Raw genomic sequence first — 22,531 nt, forward strand, 5'->3', positions numbered from 1 at the left:
GATTGTGGCAGATAACCTTGAAGGTACAGTAAGCTGCAAAAGTCCATATAGAGTGAACAAAAAGTATCGTATGCAGCGGTCACGTTCGGTCGCGTTCACTCACACATCTACATAAGTAAACAAATAAACTACACTTTGATCCTTTAATTAACCAAGTAACATATCCGTAATTTCGCTAAAATAATCACTAGCTCGGTGGTGTTGCGGTATTGAATCGACATCGGTTCAAGCCCCACCACAGTGATCTTGTGGTTTTTTTAAGTTTGTTATAATGTTTTAAAAGGAACAGAAATTATAAAAATCTCTAAATTGTGATGGAGTGCGGGGGAAGGTAGCTTAGCTCTCATTGGAGCGTTCAAAAATATGTCCAAATTGACAAGGTTTTGACAATTTACTAGTGTTGGGCAACACAATTACTTCAATCGAGAATCTCTAAGGCCAGACACACATGTCCCATATTAGTGAGAGAAAAAAATTCTTGTCTCGAACAGAGTACGGGAGGTCTCGGGAAATATATATCTGTATGACTAACAATACAATAATGCTACAGAAACATAATATAAAGAAAAGACAATATATTATTTATTTGATCTTTATTACTATAGTAAATATTGTTGAGATAAATGATATCACAATTTGTTTTGTTTAGACATTCTGAAAAAGGATCGACATTAGGCCGTCGCCGGTCATAAAAAAAGAATCGAATCTTCAAAATTTAAGGGTTTATTATTCATAAAAAAGTACTGCCTACTTCGAGTTCAAATTATGTTTTGTTCCTTGACAGAAAGAGACAAAACATATTTTAACTAAAAGTAGGCAGTAATTTTTGATGAATTATACTTTTTCATATTTAACAGAAGTTTGGTCTACGTTTCACTATGACTCCGAGTAAATCTTTTCACGTCCTTTTCGAATAACCGCATAGTCTCTAAGGAAAACCATGGCCCATACTTTATAAATTCATCGCGTCATTGACTATCAGACTTTTTGACCAAACCCTACAAGTGTCGCAAACTTTTCGGGATAAAAGTACTCTATAAAAGATAAAAATACAAGGTATCAGCTACCTCAACAAAACCAAATTTCTTAAAAAAATTGCCCACCCGTTTGAACGTGAAGACGTAAAGAAATAACAAACGTAATAACAAGCAAACAAGTCTTTCTCAATAGGCTATTATCCTAGGTCAAGGTCAATTAAAAAAATATATAAACATAAGGCGTTACATACCCGCACACTAGCGCCATCATCCTCGATTATCATCAGTTCATCGATTGATTATCGTATCTTATGTGTCCCGTACTACCACTACCTTACACGTGCCAAAGCAGAGCGAGATAATTATGTTTGTGCCATATTTATTTAAGTGCGAAAGAAAGAGCTAGATATATTTTGTTCTTATATTATTGTTTCCAAAACAACATGGTTTGGAAAATTATCAAATTAAATTATAATAAAAAAATAATGACTTGTTGGTGAAAAGTGATTCTATCTTTATTATCTCTTATGTAGTGTCACTACATAAGCTTGGCGAATGGATATGCCGGTGATGCGCCGTCTTAAGGTTAAATGGTCTGTGTTGCTGGTCTAAGACGAGAGTGAGCCGCAAGACCATTGTAACTATGAGTCATTTGACGAAATAAAGAATCAGACTAGTAGTTATAATAAACAAAACAGCAGCCTGACAACCGTCCCCGTATTTTATAGAAATATATTGAGCCTTATGTCTTCTCAATTAAAGTTGATATTCATTTGTTGTAGTTTATGTCGATGTGTGCGTGAGTTGCGTGCACGCCAATTTAGTAATTAAGCTATGTATGGACTTTTGCAGCTTACTGTACATAAATCAACATTCGAAACAAACGATCTGTACTTTTACACCATAATTCTAACGGCTGATGTTAAAATTTCCATATTAAAAATAATCAGCATTATTGAACAAGTTTCAGTCTAGGAAAGATAAGTTTTTGAGGCTAATTCTTGGATGCTTATTCTATTTATTTATGCACACAATAAAAAACAGCCTAAACATAAACCATAAAATTGTAGTTACCCAGTACAAAGTACCTACTTATTTTCATAGAAATTTCTTTAAGTAGACACGCAAAAGTAAATTGCTAAAAATGTAAGCTTATAGGATGCACACAAAAACTATACTGACTTGTTATAGCGACGCGATGGCGGTGGAGGTCCTGGCATATAAGAAGGAGGGCCACGGTTATAAGCCTGAAACAAAGAATACAATAACATAGTATTATTACTATGTAAATGATAAATCTAGTCTAGAATTTTCATGGTTGACTGTATAGTCCCGGATTTTTATCAGATGTCAGATCGGTTTCTATGAAGTACAATTCAGATTATTCGTTGGGGTTTTGACTATATTTAATATCAGGGATGATATGTGTGCCAATGGTCTGACAACTAGGGATGCCGACGACAGTCCGAAGTGGAGCTCCGACGCTCAATGACTGAGAAAGGAACCGGGAATCCGCTCAGATGAGAGAGAAATAAAAATAATATTAGCATATTTACCTGAGATGACATGGGATCTCGCCGTTCGTCAATGGTTGGCGTGCTCGCCCGCTGCTCGTCAACTCTATGCGGCATCTACGAATAAAAATTATATAAAATATATATTAGGATTTTTCCGAAGGATAATAAAAACAATTTCAAGTGTCCAAAATGGTTAAAAATATATTTTATACAAATATTTTACTTACGTTCATATTAGGCGGAGGCTCTAGGCCAGGTTTTAATGGGGGTGGACCTAGGACAAAAATTTTAACATAAAATATGTAAGGTCAATCGTATAAGATTACTACTTTTATCTCAAAAAATATTCAAAAGCGTGAAAAAGCTGAAGGCTGAAGTGTTGTGTTCCATGCAGTAAGTTTCCATCCATAATCACTACATGATTCAATATCACTGCAAACTATAAAGTCGCCCGTCGCCCCCGCTCTGAGATTTCTTGTCTAGGCTAACTCTATGCTAAGTGCGATTGTGTATTCTCATTATTAACTACTTACAAAAGTAAAAAAGAAAATCAGATTACTTTTTGCCTTCTGCCTTTTATATTTATTTTCTGGGCTTTCTGCCGGACATACCAAGCGGGTGATGTAGAAAAAGTAGCGGGATGTGCAAATAAAATAATTTACTTTCACATACTCCTATAAATTTAACTGTCTAGTCCTAAACTAATATTGAATATTTTAATAATTTGTGCAATATTCAATGAGTTTATCAATTATTATAGCAAATATAATAAACAATATAACTAATGAACAAAATAATTTTGATACCAGTATAATGTAATACCCAATCAAAATTATAAAGATGAAAAAGTCGATGTAAAATTGTTGTACCCCAAAAACCAACGTGAAAAATTACAGACCATGCTGTCTTAATTATACAACCTGCAGCTTTTTTACTATCCCCTTTATTTATATTTTTAAAGTAGCACAAAATATACCGTTTCGAAAAACAGGTACTTATATTTTAATGAAAGATAAACGACCATGCGAATATTGGCGCACCGTATAATTCAAACTGGGTTTGATAAAATTATTAAAAATATGCCATGCACGGAAAATACAAAGCCAGCGGTATGAATGTCAGCGGGGAAATAAGTACCGTAGCGCGGCGGTCGGTGCATGTTAGTGTGTCGCGGCGGAGGCCGGTGCGGCGGCGCGGGCGGCGGCGCGGCGGCGGCGGCGGCGGGCGGCGGCACGGTCACGGTGATATTGTCGTCGGCCGACCCGTCAGAATCGTACGCCGCCGGGCCTCGCCCTCCGCTTACGACGCCCAAATCTATCACAAACTTGCCGGTTTAAATCACCCCCCTTTTTGCCCACTACGGCGTCCACGGTTATCAGTGTATGTATTTTTAGCAACAATTTATTTGTCATGCACCGAGAGCCTCACTGTTGAATTAATGTTAATTTGATGTGAAGGGCGAAATACAAAAATATCTAACCTGGTTGTGGTATCACCGGCTGCGCTGGCCCATTGGGAGGTGGCTGCGCGTGTATAGCCTGAGGAGGTTCTGGAGGACAATAAAAAAGACAAAATAACCACAATTACCACGACTAACCTTTATTTTCATTATTGATCAGAATAAACATACCTAGAGCAGGAGGATGCTGTTGCACAGGCGGGGCCGCAGGACGATGCGGAGTTCTCCGACTGTACCCAGTTTGGTTCCGAAATGAGGACACAGAGTTCCTCAAGAATCTGAAATATAAAATAATAAATTATCAGTGTGAAGTTATTACATTTATCATGAAAAGGACTTCAACTGCCTCTCCTGATTCAAAATCTACATCAAAGAAACAGGCATATTAATTATTTATAGATAAAAATAAAACAAATAATACCTGTTTGGAATAAGAGTAGTAGGTGCAATTTCTTTTTCTCTACAATCTGGACATTCATGATCTTCAGATTCTAGTAAAGCTCCTCTTATACCTAAAATATAAATAAATTTATAAGGATACACACAGAAACTGACAAAACTATACACTTATAATTCAAGTGCAATGCATGATTGACTAAATATCAATGATGTCATATTAAGATATTGTAATACTTACATTCATCACAAAAAGAATTGCCGCAACAAGGTATCATGACAGCATCCGTGAGTAAGTCTCTGCATAGACTACAGATCAGCTCATCGGGTATATTCGGTTCAGGGGCAGCCGGCGCATTTGTTGGAGTGTCGGCCCCTCCCGCATTTTCAGAGGCCAAATAGGCCTCACTAAAAATTTAAGTAAATAATGTCATGGTAAAAGAACCACACAATTTTTCTTTGTGAAGAAAAATGTAGTTTTTATATTGTAAATAGAAAAGATTCGTATTTTTTAAAGAAACAAAAATACAAATCTTTTCTGTTTATAATATTAGAATGGATTGAATTCAGCTTAATGCATAAAACTTACTGATCAACTGCTGGTACAGCAAAAGTTCCACTAGGGGTCATCATGGCTCCAGGTGCTTTAGGACCTTCCACTGGTACCATAAAGCTTCGAGGTATGCCAGTACTTCTCCTTATTTCCACAGGATCTCCCTGAAAGGCATTACATCATTTTGTTAATGTCTTATCATTCACATTTAATCACAACATCAATTATAATAACATCATTTGTGAAACATTTTTTTAAATAATCTAAGTGACTTGGGTAGGCAAAATAAACTACAGACGAAAAGATATTGTAATTATTTTACCGAGTTTGCGATAGGACAATCTTTGATCCAGTGACCACGTTTCTGGCACTTGTAACAAATGTAATTAGTAGGGACAATTCCTCTCTGGTTCTGACCTCTAATTTTTTGATAGCTGTAAAAAAGGAAAAATAGAATAAATACATGCACTGTACTAAATAATAACTAAACTATATAATAAAATCTCCTTACTTGCTAGGATCATAGTCAAAAGTAGACTGAGTTATCATAGCATTGATCTTATCCTGTTCACTGCCTTCCATACGAGACAAATCAGCAAGTCCTTTTGGAGCCACATCTTTGTGCAATCCTGATGAATTGCCACTAGAGCCTTCCCACTGTTTCTTTGGTTGCTGAGAGAGTGGAACTCTAGCAACAAGCAAAGACGTATTCTTTGGGATTAAAGTATTATCATCCACATAAACTGAAAATTTAATAACATAAGTTTATTTGATAAGTTGCAGTGCACTCTCATTTCTCTTGACTATTTTTCAAAATTTCTCTTGACCATGCTCTTTTTATATGAGGAATCAAAGGCACTATCATCCCCCTTACCCCTTACATTTAAGTCATTTCTGGCCATAGTGCATCAGAGCCCAAAATCACCACTTCACATTGTCTTCTGCAAATTTCTGACAAAATGCAGAAGACAATGTGAAGTGGTGATGCTGGGCCATTGACACCCATATCATGGTGCATGCCTTGCATTTATACAACATTAATCAATATTATTTTTCTTATAGTTTTTATACATTTTTATTATATCTTACAAATAATAATATAGCTCATGAAATCTGAGTCTGAATTTCACCTACATATGAGTTGATTTTAAATACATTCAGACTGTATGAATTCAACAGCCAACTCTAAACTCTCACTCTAAAGGCTAATTTATACCATCGGAGTGAATGAAGCCTGAGCTGGCCACAGGCTATGACCAGCCATTGGTTATGATGTCGCACTTTATGTAAATGCACTTATAGATGTAGGAACTTAATCAATAGTCTTTTCCCATCAATAAATGGAAGGAAGTGATTGAACTCACCTTCTTTTGTCTGAGCATTCGTAATTTGCAAATCAAAGTCCGAAGTTTTCCCAATCCGTTTTTGTTGAGATATAGCTGCTTTCAAATCTCCTACTGATATGTGCAGTCCATCGAAAGTAACCGTGTCATAATCCAATGCGCTTTTGAATTTGTAATGGACAGACATTTCAAAAATTTACAACAAGATGTTATGTTTTTTAGTAACATGACAAACGACAGAATTCGATAATCTTGTTCATAAACCGCTTCTTGGATAAGATATTAAACACTAATATCTCAGTCTTGCCACCGTGGTCTTGCCTTCAGTTTCAACAAATCCAATAAAAGAAAGCAAAGTTAATTCTGTAATACTTGTTAAAATAGTTTAACGAAATAATAGGTATCTATATGCAGATGAGAAATAACGAATGTAAAGCGGTGGTCGCCAAAGTAGAACAAAAGAATAAAATCGCCGGAACACCGCTCTACTAGTCTCTACCTACGCCATATTTCTTTCTTTTTTTTATTAACAATGACAATGACAAACGAAATGCCGTGAACATGGAAAACGTAATACGCAAAGCTCGGCGCAGATGGCCCTACTGATACACTAGGGTTAACAAACATTGCCAATGTAGGCAAAAAGCGCCAATTTTCAGTATTATTGAAGATTACTACTAAAATGCCTTCTTCGCAATCGTGGTACGATGTTAAAAGAATAAAAAGAAGGATTTAGTGGATTATTGAATAGTCTTTAGAACACAAAGTGTTAAATACAAGACGTATTTGATAAATAATTTTAATCTATTGTAAAACACAATATTTAATTATAATCATTGGACACTATACATTTTGATATTGCTAGAAGCTTATCTAAGATCCATACCTAGTTTTTCACAAAGCTCATACAAACACAATTTGTCTTCACAAAATAATATAACAGTTCATTGATCGTACAATGATTTTCTGGTTTTTCGTACATGGCAATAATACAATTTTTGATTGCCGGAAATCGTCAAACATTTTGCAGTAACTTAAATTTTATAAAGCTTTCTTATTTGTGTAGAAAAATATTTATCATGGATTATTAACAGTAAATCAATATCGTATTGTATTTTTGTTTTGTAGTCCAAAATATCTTCGTATTAATTAGAAGGTATTTTTGTACGAATATTATCCATTTGGCAAATTGCCATGAACTTCCGGTGTAGGATAAAGACACACGCGGATCTATCGAGAAAAGAACGCGAATAAATTTATAATATCGCAAAAAGCGAACTTATTTATTAACTTTACATCGTCAGTTTAATAAAATGTCCAATAACGGTGCTCCGGACTCCTGGGAAAGTCAAGCGGATGTTATAGGTGAACAAGGTGCAAAAGATTCCAATGATGTGTCTACCAAATTTTCCACGTTGAATGTAAATGCCGTGGAATTCGTGCCTTCTTTTTGTAAGCCTTCGCAGGCTAGCGACAATACTGATTCCGATTCCCCCACTACACCACAAAAATCTGAAAGTGCATCCACAAATTCAGCTGGAAGTCCTGTCTTAAACGGTGAGTCGAATATCTTGTCATAACTATTCGTTTTCAAATTGATCTATTGTATAGAATACAGGTATAAAAACTTAAAGTTCAAGTAGCTTCAGTAATTATATGTAAAAGTAAAAGTATGGATATTCCATAAACGAATGGAACATACATACACTTTGATGACTTTATTTTTTTTCCGAATCCAGTTCTAACGGGTTAAGTCGAGACACGCGGCGCGCTGCAACGTACTCCTTTTCTCTATTTCGTAACTTTCTCTTTCTTACCCTAAACTGAACAACATTTGTACCAACTGAATATTATGAGAGGTCAGTATTATTTTCTAACAATATATCTAACACTAAGATAATGACTAATATAGTATGTCAAGTCAACCCTTATCTCAGTAACTTTCACTTTTACAGAAATAGATTGTGTTCCTAATTGCAAATCATATTAAAATAGACAATTCAAACTGTTGTTGACAAAATTAAACTATTTGACTACCTATTCTTGTTCCTGGTAAAATAGCTTAATTATGTAGTACAATATAACTTTGTTGTTACATTTTCGGTGTCTCTTAATCCTAGTATATTTTACCATTTCTGATACTGAGTACGTGTTGTGAAATTGATTCACAGCACAGTCTAAATAGACTGAAAAAGCTCAAATTTGAAAATTAGTAAATGACATATAGTTTGAATGGTACCTATACAAATTTAAGAAATCATTTAACACCAACAACTTAGTATTTACCAGCCAGAGTTGTAACAGCCAAACACAAGTATTTTTAGAGGATACCAATATTATATTTATATTTATGACATAGCTGAATACTGGTATATGCCCACTTTAAATGTAACATGGTTTCGATCTTATAAATATTTCCCATTAGTATATTGTTTACACCAATTTCACATTACCCTGCTTCCTGTGGTTACACTAGATCATTTTAATAAAAAAGAACCCTACTATTGGTTTTTATTCTACCCATGTTTAACATTTTTTATCAAAAAACCATAATCATTGTATGAAATGGTACATATATAATTTACTCATTCCATTCATATCACCATGTTTTGTATGTATAAGGCAATTTGTTATTTTTGTTGAGATCAAATTAACAGTCAAATTTCATACTTAAATTTATTTCTCATTCTTAATTTTCCAGGAACAAACCCAACAAATTTCCTATTAGGGTTCATTTGAATTAACCCTAATAGCACATTAAACTACTCAAATTCATTGCAATTTCATATCCAGGCAGCATAACTTGATACTTATCAAATTATGCTGCCTGTACAATGTATATAAGCTTTTAAACCACCTGATATTTAAATTTTGTCAGTTTACCAGTATATCAACTTTATTGCCATTGGTTGATTTATTTAAATGAAAGTAAATGGTATTGACAGGATGCGGCGACGGAGGTGGCGAAAGTGGAGATGGCGGGGCTGCGTCGGCATCTCCGCGTGTTGAGGAGCCCCCTCCTGTGCCGGCGGTGGCCGCAGCAGCGCCGCCCGTGCCGCCTGACGTGTCACCCACCGCCGACAGCTGGGAAGCCGAGGCTGATGACGCGCTACTCACCCCTGAAGAAAACAACGAACCTGATGAAGAAGAAATCGATCCACAGGTCTCATATTTATTGTTTTCTTAAATTGATGTACCAGTTTTAATATGTTCCATAAAAAGTCTCTGCACATGTTGTCTATCCCTGTCAAAATTTGGATACAGTATGGATTTTACTCAAATTTGTTTATTTCGGGTTGTTTAGCACAATTAATATGTGAGTATAATCAAGAACATGTCAATGTAACTATAACAAGTTTGCATGGAATATTGTGAAAAAGTATCTACACTGAATTATCGCCCAACCTTTTGTGGTGTATGTTCAATGTCAATGACGTAAATGATGAATTATGTGATCATAACTTTGAGTTAGTAGAGGCAACGCACTTTGCGGCGTAACATTGGAATAGTGTTGCTAATTTATTATCTCCGATGAAGTTTAAGCATTATGTAATTTCCTAATTTTCTACAGAATGTTTAATTAAACATGTAATGGCTGAAATATGTTGTGATATTTATTATAATTATTTTTATTGTCCCAGGAGGATGGCGAAACGGCAAAAAAGATTCCTAAGAAAAAGCCACCTAGAGTGGAAGATACTAGGAGCAAGAAGGAGCATGTTAATGTTGTATTTATTGGACATGTTGGTGAGTAAACACACAATATTATTTACCACATTCTAAGTTAATCTCTCGCAATATAAAATATTATTGTATTTTAAATTATTATTTTTTAGACGCCGGCAAGTCTACAATTGGTGGTCAAATAATGTCATTGACTGGAATGGTGGACAAGAGAACACTAGAGAAATATGAGAGAGAAGCGAGAGAGAAGTCCAGAGAGTCTTGGTACTTATCATGGGCCCTCGATACTAACCAAGAAGGTAAATAATAGTTCAGCATGTATTTATTTTGAGGGTTCTGTACCTCAAAAGGTAAAAACGGAACCCTTATAGGATCACTTTGTTTTCTGTCTGTCAAGACCCTTTTTCTCAGGAACGGTAAAGGTATCAAGTTGAAATTTATACCAAATACCCAGGTTTATGGTCTCTTTCAGCTGGAAAAAATCAAACTTGTACTTAACTTGTACTTAATGACTGTTTTTTTCAGAACGTGATAAAGGTAAAACTGTGGAAGTGGGGAGAGCATACTTTGAGACTGAAAAGAAGCATTTCACAATACTCGACGCGCCGGGTCATAAGAGTTTTGTGCCCAACATGATTGGCGGCGCGGCGCAGGCTGATCTGGCTGTGTTGGTAAGCATAGGGCATAACTAGTTTAATCTTCATATGTTTGCTCTTAGTTAAAATACTTTGGTGTAATGGCATAAAAGTAAAATATTTAATATATATGTAAGAAAGTCCCTATGTATTTCATCACACATCCCACAGTGGTTCCATCCTGGAATAGATACATATCCCCCCGTTGATGTCGTACGAAGCGACTAAGGGACCCAAAGCCTTGGCACCTGATAGCATTCCTAAGAAGGGTTAATGTCAGACATGGCCAGTTGTAAAATCACAACCAGTGGAGTATGTGGTTTATGAAAACTACAACATGTATTTTCATTTGACAGCTTTACTTTTATTAATGATATCCATTGAATTGTTCAAATTGGTATGGTGAGTGGTGAGATTTCATCATAAAGTATGTACAATGTTATGAAACAACTAAAACATTGTTTTACAGTGTGGAGTTTTAGGATTTCTTGACAGTATTAGTTCGAAATATTACACATAGATCTAAAAAGTTTTCATTGAGTCAATCAGACACTATTCCACTTTTTAAATCTATGTAGATAATAAGAACAACATTTTAATTTCAGGTTATATCTGCACGTAAAGGTGAATTCGAGACTGGATTTGACAGAGGAGGACAAACTCGTGAGCATGCTATGTTAGCCAAAACCGCTGGTGTGAAACATTTGGTTGCTCTCGTCAACAAGATGGACGACCCCACTGTCAACTGGGATGAGAAGAGGTACATATATTTCTATTATATAAATTACTGGATGGATAGATTGCACCAGTAGGGAGAGAGTATCATATGAGTTTGGAACACGATAGATTGAAACAATAACCAAGTACCAATACTACAACAACCAAATAAGTGTGAGTTGTATTCACTGACTGAGAGTTTAATACCATGCCACCAGTTGTTCGAAGTTTGATAGTAGAATACAGTTGATCTACAATTACTGGTAAACTTATAAAACCAACTTAAATGTGATTAAAGTTTTCGTTAGACACGGTCGACGAACAGACAGACTGACATAGCGAAACTACAAGGGTTCCTTGTCTGTAGGACTTAACAAAACCATGACTTTACAAAAAACTAACCAAAACCTTTTTCACTAAATAATTTTCCCTGTCGATAGATCAATTAGTTGTCTGTGCTAATCTACGAATTTTCTCTTGTTTACAACATAGAAAATATATCTACCAATGTTTTCAGATACAATGAATGTCGAGACAAAATTATGCCATACCTCAAAAAATTAGGATTTAATCCGGCCAAGGACCTTTCTTTCTTACCTGTTTCTGGACAAACAGGACAAGGCTTATTGGAAAGAGTAAGTTTGTTTCATTTTACAGCCCAAAAAATTACAAGATTCAGAAACCACACCAAACTTTTTGTTGTCAGTCATTTTTGAATAATTTCAACCAATAATTAGGAGCTATTTTAAATTAATAATACGAAAAGGTAAATAAATTTGATCAGTGCTAAAAATTGCATAATATTTTAGGTAACAGAAGAAATTTGTCCGTGGTACAGAGGGCCCTCGTTCATCCAGCTCATAGACGAGCTGCCGTCGCTGAACCGCAAGATGGACGGGCCCTTCATCATGCCCGTCGTGGATAAATACAAGGACATGGGCACCGTGCTCATGGGCAAGGTGGAGGCCGGTATGACCAGGAAAGGCAGCGTCTTATTCCTCATGCCTAACAGGGTGAGTCCATTGCGCATAAACCTGATGTGCACACTGAGGTTTAGCCGGTCTCGGTTCGGTTCAGTTCTCAATCCGGTCAACCGAATTTGCGTTGTTTAATTTGGGCTAGATCGACCGAGGACAGTCGGTTCGTTCTGTTTTCGCGCTACCTTATTGCTATCGCTTTCATTATCTGTATACATATTATAAAGTCAAATTCAACTGACCGTCTGACTGTATGAATGCAATAAACTACCTAAAGGATTGTTAAACGGTTTTCACCAATAGATAGTGTAATTCCTGAGGAAGATGTAGGTAATAGTGGTGAATTTATGGTTTCATTATTAAACAAGCACGACTTTTTAAATAAATGTATGGTTTTACCTGAGCAAAGCAAAGACGGGCCACTATATAAATAATTTTAATTATTAAACAAGCACGACCTTTTAATACCGTGAATCTTCATTTTAAATTTCGTTATTGTTGCCATCAGGCCCAAGTCAACGTCGACCAGCTGTGGTCGGACGATATCGAAGTGACATCCATCGGTCCTGGCGAAAATGTTAAGGTGAAACTCAAAGGTATTGAAGAAGAGGATGTGTCGCCCGGATTTGTCCTGTGCGATATCACCGAACCTATCACCACTGGAAGAGTAAGTATCTTCAATCATGTTATAACATAACATAGTATATACAAAAATGTTATTTTTGACACAAGTTGAAAAAACGTGGGAACTCAAGGTTTACTGCATGGACATGATTTTTTGTCACACATTGAATGTAATAACATTTCTATAGATCTTCCCACGTCTGGAGCCGTTCCTGGTGATACTAATGCATTATTGTCCATCCATTCATCCATGTGTACAAAATTTCAGCTAAATTGGTTGAAGATGTGAGGTAGATTCCCGCTCGAGAGACGAATTTTTAATCTCATTATTTAAATAAAGCATGTGTGATATACCAATATCCTATTAATATTATAAATGCGAAAGTTTGTTAGGATGTATGTATGTTTTTTTGTTTCACTTTCACGCAAAATCTACTGGACCGATTGTTATGAAATTTGGTACATGGGTAGAATATAAACATCTGGTACTTTTTGGGGCTCAGCTAGTTAAATTAAATTAGACACGAAACAATACTTACTCGCAGTTCGCGTGATTCGCGCATGAGTCTAATTGGCGCTTTATTGGCTTTGAACATTTGCATCACAATTTAATCTAAACATATTTTGTCCTAAGAAACTCAACACTCCAATTTCAATTTACCTGTATTTTTACTATGTTTAATTTAAATTTGAGAGATTCCTATGAGGATGCATGGCGGAAGTTTGGATTGGCTTTTGCCCAGCAGTGGGACTTAAACAGCTAAAAAATAACAAGAACCTATAATTTGCAGATTTTCGATGCTCAAGTTGTGATATTGGAACACAAATCGATCATCTGTGCTGGATACTCAGCTGTCATGCACATACACTGCGCAGCTGAAGAAGTTACTGTAAAGGTGATGAATTCTATTTCATTTATCAATTAGTTATTTTCTCGTTTCTTATTATAGCTTATTGGACCATTAGAATTATGTTACATTTTTGTAGTATAACGATAATGTTTTCGATAAACAGATAAATCATGACTGCGTTTTTTTAATATATTTTTACATTACAGGCTCTAATTTGTTTGGTGGATAAGAAGACTGGTGAGAAATCGAAGACGCGGCCGCGCTTCGTGAAACAGGACCAAGTGGCGATCATGAGGATAGAGTGCGCCGGCGTCATCTGTTTAGAACCCTTCAAGAAGTTTGCTCAAATGGGCAGATTCACACTTAGAGACGAGAGTAAGTAATTTTATTGCGCATATATGTATATAAAACTATATGCCCTGATTATTAATTCTACGGAATTCTGAATACGATAATAAAAAATCTAATCACTTTTAAAAATTATCGTTATATTTTCAAATTTTAGTTTTTCTAATTAAAACGAAAAATTCATTTAAATTATTTTTCCAAGTTTCAGTTCGGCTGTGTTTCATTAAAGTTTATTTTTTTTTATTTCAATCAAATGTTTTCCATTCTCAGTTCGGCTGGTTCAATGTTGGCAACATTTATGAAGTGCCAGAATTGCGTAGAATAAAAATCAGATTGTATATAGAGACAAAAAATCATACAGATTGAGTTAGCCCCAAAGTGTTCGAGACTTGTGTTATGTTAAACTAACTCATCGAATATTTTAATATTTTATAACTTATATATATAGATTAACTTATCCAACCAACAACCCAGCTGAAAAAGACCTGACCGGGGATCGAACCCGGGAGCTCTAGTGTAGCGGTCCGCCATGATGATCATTAGGCTACAGAAGTCGTCTCTTAATACTTTACTGTTTAAAAACATCGTCTAAATTATCCTTTATTTGTCACAAATATATGAATTTCACCAACTTTGCATAGAAACTAATCGAACATGTCCATAAAATCTACTCTACCTACTTTTTATAATGCATTTAGGCCCCTTGAATAAAATCTGACATCAGTTGTACCAATGACACATTCAGTCAGAAAGAAAGAAACCCCAACCCACTGATCTGAAAATTGTCTCATTCAACCAATACTCATTTCCTCTCCTCCTATCTCTCCTATAATAAACACAAGTTAGATACACATATAGCTTGTACCATAATATTTTTTTTTTTTGTTTCAGATAAAACTATTGCTATTGGAAAAGTCCTAAAAGTGATTGAGTAAATTCGGCACTACAATTTGTAATCTAGCTAGAATAGGTATTTCCAAACCTATATCAACAAAGAATGCATGTAAAATGTAATTCTGAATTTTGGGGTCTGTATCATGTGAGTGCTCGAGTGTATTGCTTCGTCATTTACAAATGAGAAAAATATATTTTGCAATTTAATATTAATAGAACAGCTAGTCCAGTTTTTTTACAGCTTTTGCTTATGCAAGTGTTGGGCTCTACACGGCACGCCTATCGCACTCGCCGACGCCCACTTTCAAGCCCAATGGCGTTATGTAGCGTTGTTAAACTATAGAATGTTACTTTTGTATATATATGTTTCATCCTACAAATTTTATGGTCTTAGCTCAAGTCGCTCGAACTTTTTTTAACAAAAGTTAATTTTACAATGTATCTACTCTATAATGTAACTATGAATACGATGGGAACAATTTCAAATCTTATTTATTATATTTATGAGCGATTATTAGAGCTTCGTGTAGAATGCCCAACAGTTAATTCCATTCAAATTCATTCATAAAGCTTAAATTGTGATCGGGTTCTCGTTACTAGTGTCATTGTAACTGTTTTATCTTTAGTGACGTGGTGTAAGCGGGATAAGGCTCTCGTATCGTCGTTAGAATGATCACCGGTGCAGTATCGACAATCAATGGCAGATGTTTTGTTTTGAATTACCATGTCTACAAAGCTGTTTCTGTCTTAACACTGCAAGGTGGTCAATTTAACGACACATTTTATATAATATATATTATTTTCACATATTATAACATGATTATATAATTTTCACAAAATTATGTTTTTAAATAGTTTGCTACATAAATACACATATTTATAAAGACGTTTGTAATGCAGTCAATGACTGAAGTATGTAGCATTTATTTATGTAGATCTAAAGTAGTCACGGACGTATGTTTTTAATTAATAGTGATTCAACAATATGTTGTCCTACCCCATTATGATTAGACTGTAATTTATTTCGTAGCCATCTATTTGTAAACGATAACGTGTTTCCATTGACAGAGTTAACTATGTTATAGACTAGATTGCATCGGAGACACTAATGTCAGCCCTTTGAGCAGACAGTTCCATTCATTTTCTGTGGTGAATGGTAGCCGATTTAGAAGTCTAGCTTCTTACTCTTATTCTTGGTAAACTAGAATCATCAAGAGTACTTACGATAATATTGTGCAGAATATATGTAAAAGGCGGTTCGTAACAGAAAGTTCATATAACTTCGGCTCAACCTCCGAATTGTTATAGTAAATGTATATTATGGATTTATAAATTTTCAGCTTTTTTAATATAATCAGATTTACGTCTTGGGGCGATTGTATATTATTATCAATATTTTGTGTATATCAGTGGACAAATAGCGAGGCGCGTGGTTGCCCCGACTCGGTCCACCTCGTGCTATAGTTACGTGGACTCGCTTGGAACGTAGCGGAGGTGTCAGTGCCTTGTTGCCGGGGGGCGCCTCGGCGCCTCGACTCCGAGCGAGCACTGGCAAGCTGCAACTATATTATTTTGTTTAAAATAAAATAAAATTTTATTAATAACTGTGCATTAGTTATTTATACACACATAAGTACCCCAAAACAACATGACTACAAGTGTCGTGTTTTTTTTCTTTCCTTTAGAAAAAAGAACTGATCACCGTATCTAATTTTTGGGTGCCATAACACAGGATTATAGAAGTAATTGCTATTTAATTGTAGTGACAAACGTACCAATCAATGTTTCTTCAATTTTCAAAAGCGTAGAACCTCGTTGGATTTGACCTTTCTGCCAGGGCCAGGCAAGAGCAACAGCAACGCAAGACATTGATGGCCACAAAGCCCAGGCAGCATTCCTGGAGTTATGTTACGGACATGACTGCCGCGAATGGTGTCCGTCAGGATAACTAAGCATATACAACGTTGAACGTATGTTTAAACGACTTTCTGAACAAAATTTTACTGGACTTATACTTTGAAAACACATCAAATAGACGTAAATTAATTAAGCATATTCTTTAGACAAAAAATTCTTGGATATGATACAAGATGTAGAAAGAGGTTCCCTTCTTTTCGGTGAAAATCTTACTGTAAGATAAAAGCCTCTAAATCTGCCGAGATGTCAGGTCTACAGATTAAGAAGACGAATTTGGCAGAAGCTTCGAAGAAACGTCTTAAAAGACTATAGGACAACAGGGAAACTGGAGGGGCCCTCCCCGTCAAAATCAACGTGGCAATCGACGGGGCCGGGCCATTTTAAAATGGAGGATTATAGGACGGCTACTAAGTTAATGTCTAGATTTTGTTATGTAGCTACCATTGACCTAAAAGATGCATATTTTTTAATAAATATGCATGAATCATCAAAAAATAAATAAATTTGAGCAACATACTTACGAATTCCAGATTCTATCGTTTGGACTTTCTTCAGAACCGTATATTTTTACAAAATTAATGAAGCCGGTTATTATTTATCTTAGAAAAAATGGTTTTTACTTGGTCAATTATTTGGATGATTATTTGTGAGGTTGTTCCTATGAAGACTGCCTAAAGTGTGTTACAGAAATTGTGCGCTTGTTGACATTTCTGGGGTTCGTAATAAACCACGATAAAAGCGAGCAGGTACCATGTCAAATTATAATTTGTTTAGGATTCGAGACAGATTCTTATAATATGAGATTAGGACTCCCTGTAGAGAAAAAGCAAAAAATATTGGAATCAACTATAAGATTTTGCAAAATATCTCGGGGTAATAACATCCGCCTGTCCTGCTATTTCTTATGGTTGGATGTATACGAAGGTATTCGAACGAGAAAAATGTTTAGCCTTAAAGAAATCTAATGATAATTATGATGACTATATGTTATTAAATAAAAATCTAAGACATGATTTTGAGTGGAAGACCCTGTCTGTCCATATCTGTGGAGATATAAAAAAGTCTTACAATCCTATTCGTAGTAGCCGATTCATTTAGAAATCTTCTCAGATTCGTCTTTAACTGGTTGGGGTTTAATTTGTCAAGGTGCATGAACGTTCAAATGGATTTTGGGACGCTCAAGAATCGGAATGTCACACAAACTTTCTAAAGCTTAAGGCAGCCTTTATAGGACTTAATGTTTCGCCAGCAACTTACGAAATTCTGAAATATTACTTCGTTTCGATAATACCGTAGGCATTTCATATATAAACCGCATGGGTGGAATAAAATTTACCCATCTTAATGACATAACTCGCGAATTATGGCAGTGGTGTGAGGAAAGGCAATTATATATCTATGCTTCAGATATCAGATCTCGGGAAAACTTAGAGGCAGATAAAGAATCTAGACGAGGGAACATAGATACGCAATGGAATCTATCTTCCACGGCTTACAACGAAATAATTCGGGGAACCGGAAATCGATCTTTTTGCCTCTCGAATCAATGCGAAATGCAAAAAATATGTATCGTGGAAGAGAGACCCTTCCGCCACCAATGTTGACGCCTTTACCTTAAACTGGTCTACCAATTTCTTTAATATGTTTCCACCTTTCTCGTTAATTCTCAAGTGCCTCAGAAAAGTTATAAATGATGAAGCAGATGGCATTATTGTTGTACCACATTGGCCAAGCCAACCATGGTACCCTCTGCTACAATCACTCGTGAGTCACGAGCTGAACCAATATGCTTTGAATCAGATAAAAAATTATTAATTTATCCTTCCAGGGAACCTCACCCTCGATGGAAGACACTTACCCTGGTATCATGTCAATTGTCAGGACGATATTCAGACGACGTTCACTTCACCCAGCAACAATCAATATAATAGTATCGTCTTTATCTAATAACTCTATCAAACAGTATAATGTTGCGTTAATAAATTGGTGGCATTTTTGCATTAAAAAGAATTGTGATCCTTTAAATTATAATTTACCCGTAATGCTAGAATTCTTAACCTTTATATTTAACAGCGGTATTAGCTACTCCAGTTTAAATACATATCGTTCTGCACTCGGTTTAGTTTTCGGTAAATCATTTAGTGAAAATGACATAGTCGTTTGGTTTTAGAGAAGTGTATTTAGATCCCGACTTAGCTTCCCAAGATACCAATCCACCTGGGATCCTAATACAGTGTTTGATTTTGTTACTCAATTTTTTCCCAACGAAGAATTATCATCATTAACAAGAATCACTAAAAAAGTAGCAATTATACTCGCATTGTCACCTGGATAACGAGTTCAGACATTGTCGCTGATAAGACTATCAAATATTAAAATTCATGAGTCTAAAATTGAAATTATTAAAAAACATATTAAATATTAGAATTAATGATATGATTAAAACCCCAGATCTGAATCGTTCCATGCCTCATTTGGTAGGTAATTCCGTCCTTTCTTGATAGGAAAGAAATTTGTCCCGCGAGGGCGCTTCTGTCTTACATAGATTGTACAAAATGTCATCGTTCTATAGCCAATACAGAACGACTGTTCCTAACCACCAGGAAACCATTTAATAACGCCGGATCAAGGAGATAATGAGTAAAAGCGGGATAAATATTGAAATTTTTTCTACCTCGGCGGCGGCGCTCCGCCATGGGCTGTCCGTTGATCTAATTAAAAAATCCGCTGGTTGGTCAGGAAACAGTTTTACGTTTGCTAAATTCTATAATTGTCCTTTAAATGAATGTGACGACAGAAGCAACTTCGCGAAAGCAATTATTAATAAATTTTCATTTATAAGTTGTTAAATAAGTATAAGCTAATTAGTTTTCATTTCGTTATTAAAATATTCATTGCAAAAATACTTTTAGTAATTGATCCTGTACTACTCCAAATTTTACAAACTCTAAACATAGTGAATTAAATAAATATGCAACGGCGAAGTATAATTAATGGTTAAACAAACTTTCCTTAGCGACGTTTGACCATAATTATACAAGACGTTGGATAATATGTAGACGGAGGATAATATGTAGATAATAGGAAAAAGTACCATGATGCTTCATTTAATGTCAAAAAATGCTAATTTAAATACTTAGTTATATTGTAGGTGCTTTATTATTAATACATATAATATATGATTTTGAAAACTGGAACACTTGATGTGGTTTCGCATATATCGCTATGCTCCAGCTAAACTATAGAAAATAAAAAATGAAGCCTTAATCATGCCTTAACAAAAGTTGTTCAATCTGATGATCATTCTCTATTGAGGATTTAAATTCTCGGAACATCTGATGAAGAACCATGATGGAAATATAGAAATCACGCTAAAAATGTTCAGCCTGATTAGCATTTTGGGGTTAGTATACTTAAGTAGTTGTAAAAAAAAGTATACCTACCTCTATTATCAAGTCAAAAACTATTATATAGTTTAAATCAGTATAATAAAAAGTAAATTGTTTAATTACTATAGTTTTTTAATTAAAATCTTCCCTGTCCGAAAAATATTAATATCTCTTTATTTCTTTTATGACGTTATTGCTCTTATAATTTTGTCAAGAATTGGGGCATAATCTTGGTTTTCGTCATATTTTCAAAATCACATATCTCGTTTTAAAGAAGCAAATGGGCAGCAATTATTGGCCTATTAAGATTTTACTAATTCCACCAGGTGTCAGAATGAACAGTCATCCAAAAGTATTTGTCTTGTGATTTACGATGGAAGCAAAGAGAAGCAATGTTTAAATTAGGTCTACCTTGTCCAGGTCTTTCTCGATAAGTGATGATATTATATTTGTCAAAGCAGCTATACCTAGACCTAGTATGTATAATATGTATAGTATGCATAATAATAATAGTCATGATCTCGTCATGACTAAATATTCGCGTAATAGTATCATCGTGATCGCATCACGATAGTAAACCAAGGGTTCACATGACTACGATCGCATCACAGTACTTTTATGTGCGCGACTATGATCGCATCATATTCAATAATCTACTCCGAACTAAGCAGATGTGTATAGAAAGTTTATTTCCATATATATATACGTAGGTAGGTGGATAATTTATAACATCTAACACTGTGTTTTTCATTGTAATCCAATGTCATTTGTAATAAAATATCACTGGTTCAATTTTATCAATTCATAGGTTACTAACTATTAATTACGTAAAAATAGAAAATAAACTTACATTAAACTTACAACACTATTGCACGAACTTTCCCGGCGTCGTCGGCGTAGACGTTTTTCCAACTTCCGTATCTTTGCTTTAATATAATCCGAAGAATCCTTATTCTTTCTTTTACCCATAGTGGGTACTTAGAAAATCACAAGAACAAATATATCAAGATACTGTACTACCTCCGCCCCTCCCCTCTGGTGGGGGTACTACCCGCCAGGAACTATCAAATAATGAATGAATGAATGAATTTATTTATTTATATAAGTAACAAAGACTCATTTTGTTAGTAGAGCTTAAAAAAAAAAAACTATGTTAGTATATAATTAAAATTGTAGACTTTAGAGGGGCCATTCCTGCACCACTCCCCCCGAAATGGCGCACGAATGCATATAGGCAGTCAAGCCTGCCAGCGATCATGTTCAGGATGCTGTTATCGCTGGTCCGTACCCTGCGCACCAGGGATGCGCACCGTTTGCGCATTGTTGCGTAGAAGCAGTCTACACCTGCTTCGGCGAACATCCCTGATGCACTACAGAAGCGAGGCAGCTGAAGTAGCACCCTGAATGCGTTATTATATTGAACACGGAGAGCGTTGTAAGCTTTCTGAGTATATCTAGCCCACAGGCTGCAGGTGTATAACGATGTGCAGTAGGCTCTAAACAATGTGGTCTTAACCTCTCGCGAACACCGTGCAAACCTGCGTGCCAGCATGTTCGCTCTCACTGACAACGCTCTCCGTTCCCTCTCAATATCTTCATCGTCTTTGAGGTCGGGAGTCAACATATGGCCCAAATATTTAAACATAAAAACTCTTTGTAGAATATTACCATTTATTCGCACAGGTGGTATATTGTCATATCTACTCCCGGCCCCAAAAACAACGATTTGGCTCTTTTTTACATTGTAGGCCAATCCATGTGATGTAGCATATTCTTCACAAACCGACACCAGTCTACGCAGACCGCAGATGGATGCACTCAGCAACACCATGTCGTCCGCGTAACTGATGTTGTTGACGCAGATGCCGTCTATGTGACAGCCGACTCCAGTGCTGCTCAGCCCATCAATCAGGTCGTTTACATACAAGTTGAAAAGCGAGGGCGAACTCAACCCCCCCTGCCGCACCCCGCATTCCAACCTGTACGATCTAGACATAGCCCCATCCCATCGCACGCTGTTTACCTGGTTTCCATACCAGTATTTGAGGAGATTGATGAGTTCTACTGGTAGGTGAGCTTTTTGCAATTTTTCCCACAAGATATCATAAGAAACCAAGTCAAAAGCCTGCGACAGGTCAAGGAAGCAGGCGAAAACTGGTGTTTTTCGCTCCACATAGTATGAGATAGTGTGCTTAACACATAGTACAGCGCTTTCAGTAGATAGTTTAGGCCTGAACCCAAATTGGTTGT

The 22,531-nt window shown here is 35.7% G+C and overlaps 2 protein-coding genes across 5 annotated transcripts in view; one reads left to right on the plus strand and one right to left on the minus strand.

The window, feature by feature from the left end:
- snama (something that sticks like glue) overlaps nucleotides 1-6,768 on the minus strand; it is a 29,124-nt gene extending 22,356 nt beyond the window's left edge. For 2 of the 3 annotated variants that reach the window (XM_053752050.2, XM_053752048.2), the window contains exons 1-12: nucleotides 6,267-6,768; nucleotides 5,414-5,645; nucleotides 5,225-5,336; nucleotides 4,939-5,066; nucleotides 4,591-4,757; nucleotides 4,375-4,465; nucleotides 4,125-4,231; nucleotides 3,975-4,043; nucleotides 3,632-3,808; nucleotides 2,722-2,768; nucleotides 2,534-2,608; nucleotides 2,160-2,224 (exon numbers count right to left, since the gene is read on the minus strand). In XM_053752050.2, the coding sequence (XP_053608025.1) occupies nucleotides 2,160-2,224; nucleotides 2,534-2,608; nucleotides 2,722-2,768; nucleotides 3,632-3,808; nucleotides 3,975-4,043; nucleotides 4,125-4,231; nucleotides 4,375-4,465; nucleotides 4,591-4,757; nucleotides 4,939-5,066; nucleotides 5,225-5,336; nucleotides 5,414-5,645; nucleotides 6,267-6,432 (1,436 nt within the window). In that variant the 5' untranslated portion in view covers nucleotides 6,433-6,768. The remainder of the gene's footprint in view (nucleotides 1-2,159; nucleotides 2,225-2,533; nucleotides 2,609-2,721; nucleotides 2,769-3,631; nucleotides 3,809-3,974; nucleotides 4,044-4,124; nucleotides 4,232-4,374; nucleotides 4,466-4,590; nucleotides 4,758-4,938; nucleotides 5,067-5,224; nucleotides 5,337-5,413; nucleotides 5,646-6,266) is intronic. The other variant, XM_053752049.2, reaches the window with a different exon arrangement.
- Nucleotides 6,769-7,252: 484 nt separating this feature from the next.
- On the plus strand, nucleotides 7,253-16,579 carry eRF3 (eukaryotic translation release factor 3). 2 transcript variants are annotated; one of them, XM_053751596.1, is made up of 12 exons: nucleotides 7,253-7,802; nucleotides 9,191-9,408; nucleotides 9,887-9,992; nucleotides 10,082-10,228; nucleotides 10,455-10,600; nucleotides 11,170-11,324; nucleotides 11,799-11,916; nucleotides 12,091-12,294; nucleotides 12,767-12,925; nucleotides 13,674-13,778; nucleotides 13,940-14,108; nucleotides 14,973-16,579. In XM_053751596.1, the coding sequence occupies exons 1-12, from the start codon at nucleotides 7,559-7,561 to the stop codon at nucleotides 15,014-15,016; spliced, it is 1,815 nt and encodes a 604-aa protein (XP_053607571.1). In that variant the 5' UTR covers nucleotides 7,253-7,558; the 3' UTR covers nucleotides 15,017-16,579. The 2 variants fall into 2 exon arrangements, with proteins under 2 accessions (XP_053607571.1, XP_053607572.1); XM_053751597.2 differs by lacking the exon at nucleotides 7,253-7,802 and adding an exon at nucleotides 7,987-8,104.
- Nucleotides 16,580-22,531: the final 5,952 nt, after the last annotated feature.

Source organism: Plodia interpunctella, chromosome 11 (genome assembly GCF_027563975.2).
Source record: "Plodia interpunctella isolate USDA-ARS_2022_Savannah chromosome 11, ilPloInte3.2, whole genome shotgun sequence".
Taxonomy (NCBI): Eukaryota; Metazoa; Arthropoda; class Insecta; order Lepidoptera; family Pyralidae; genus Plodia; species Plodia interpunctella.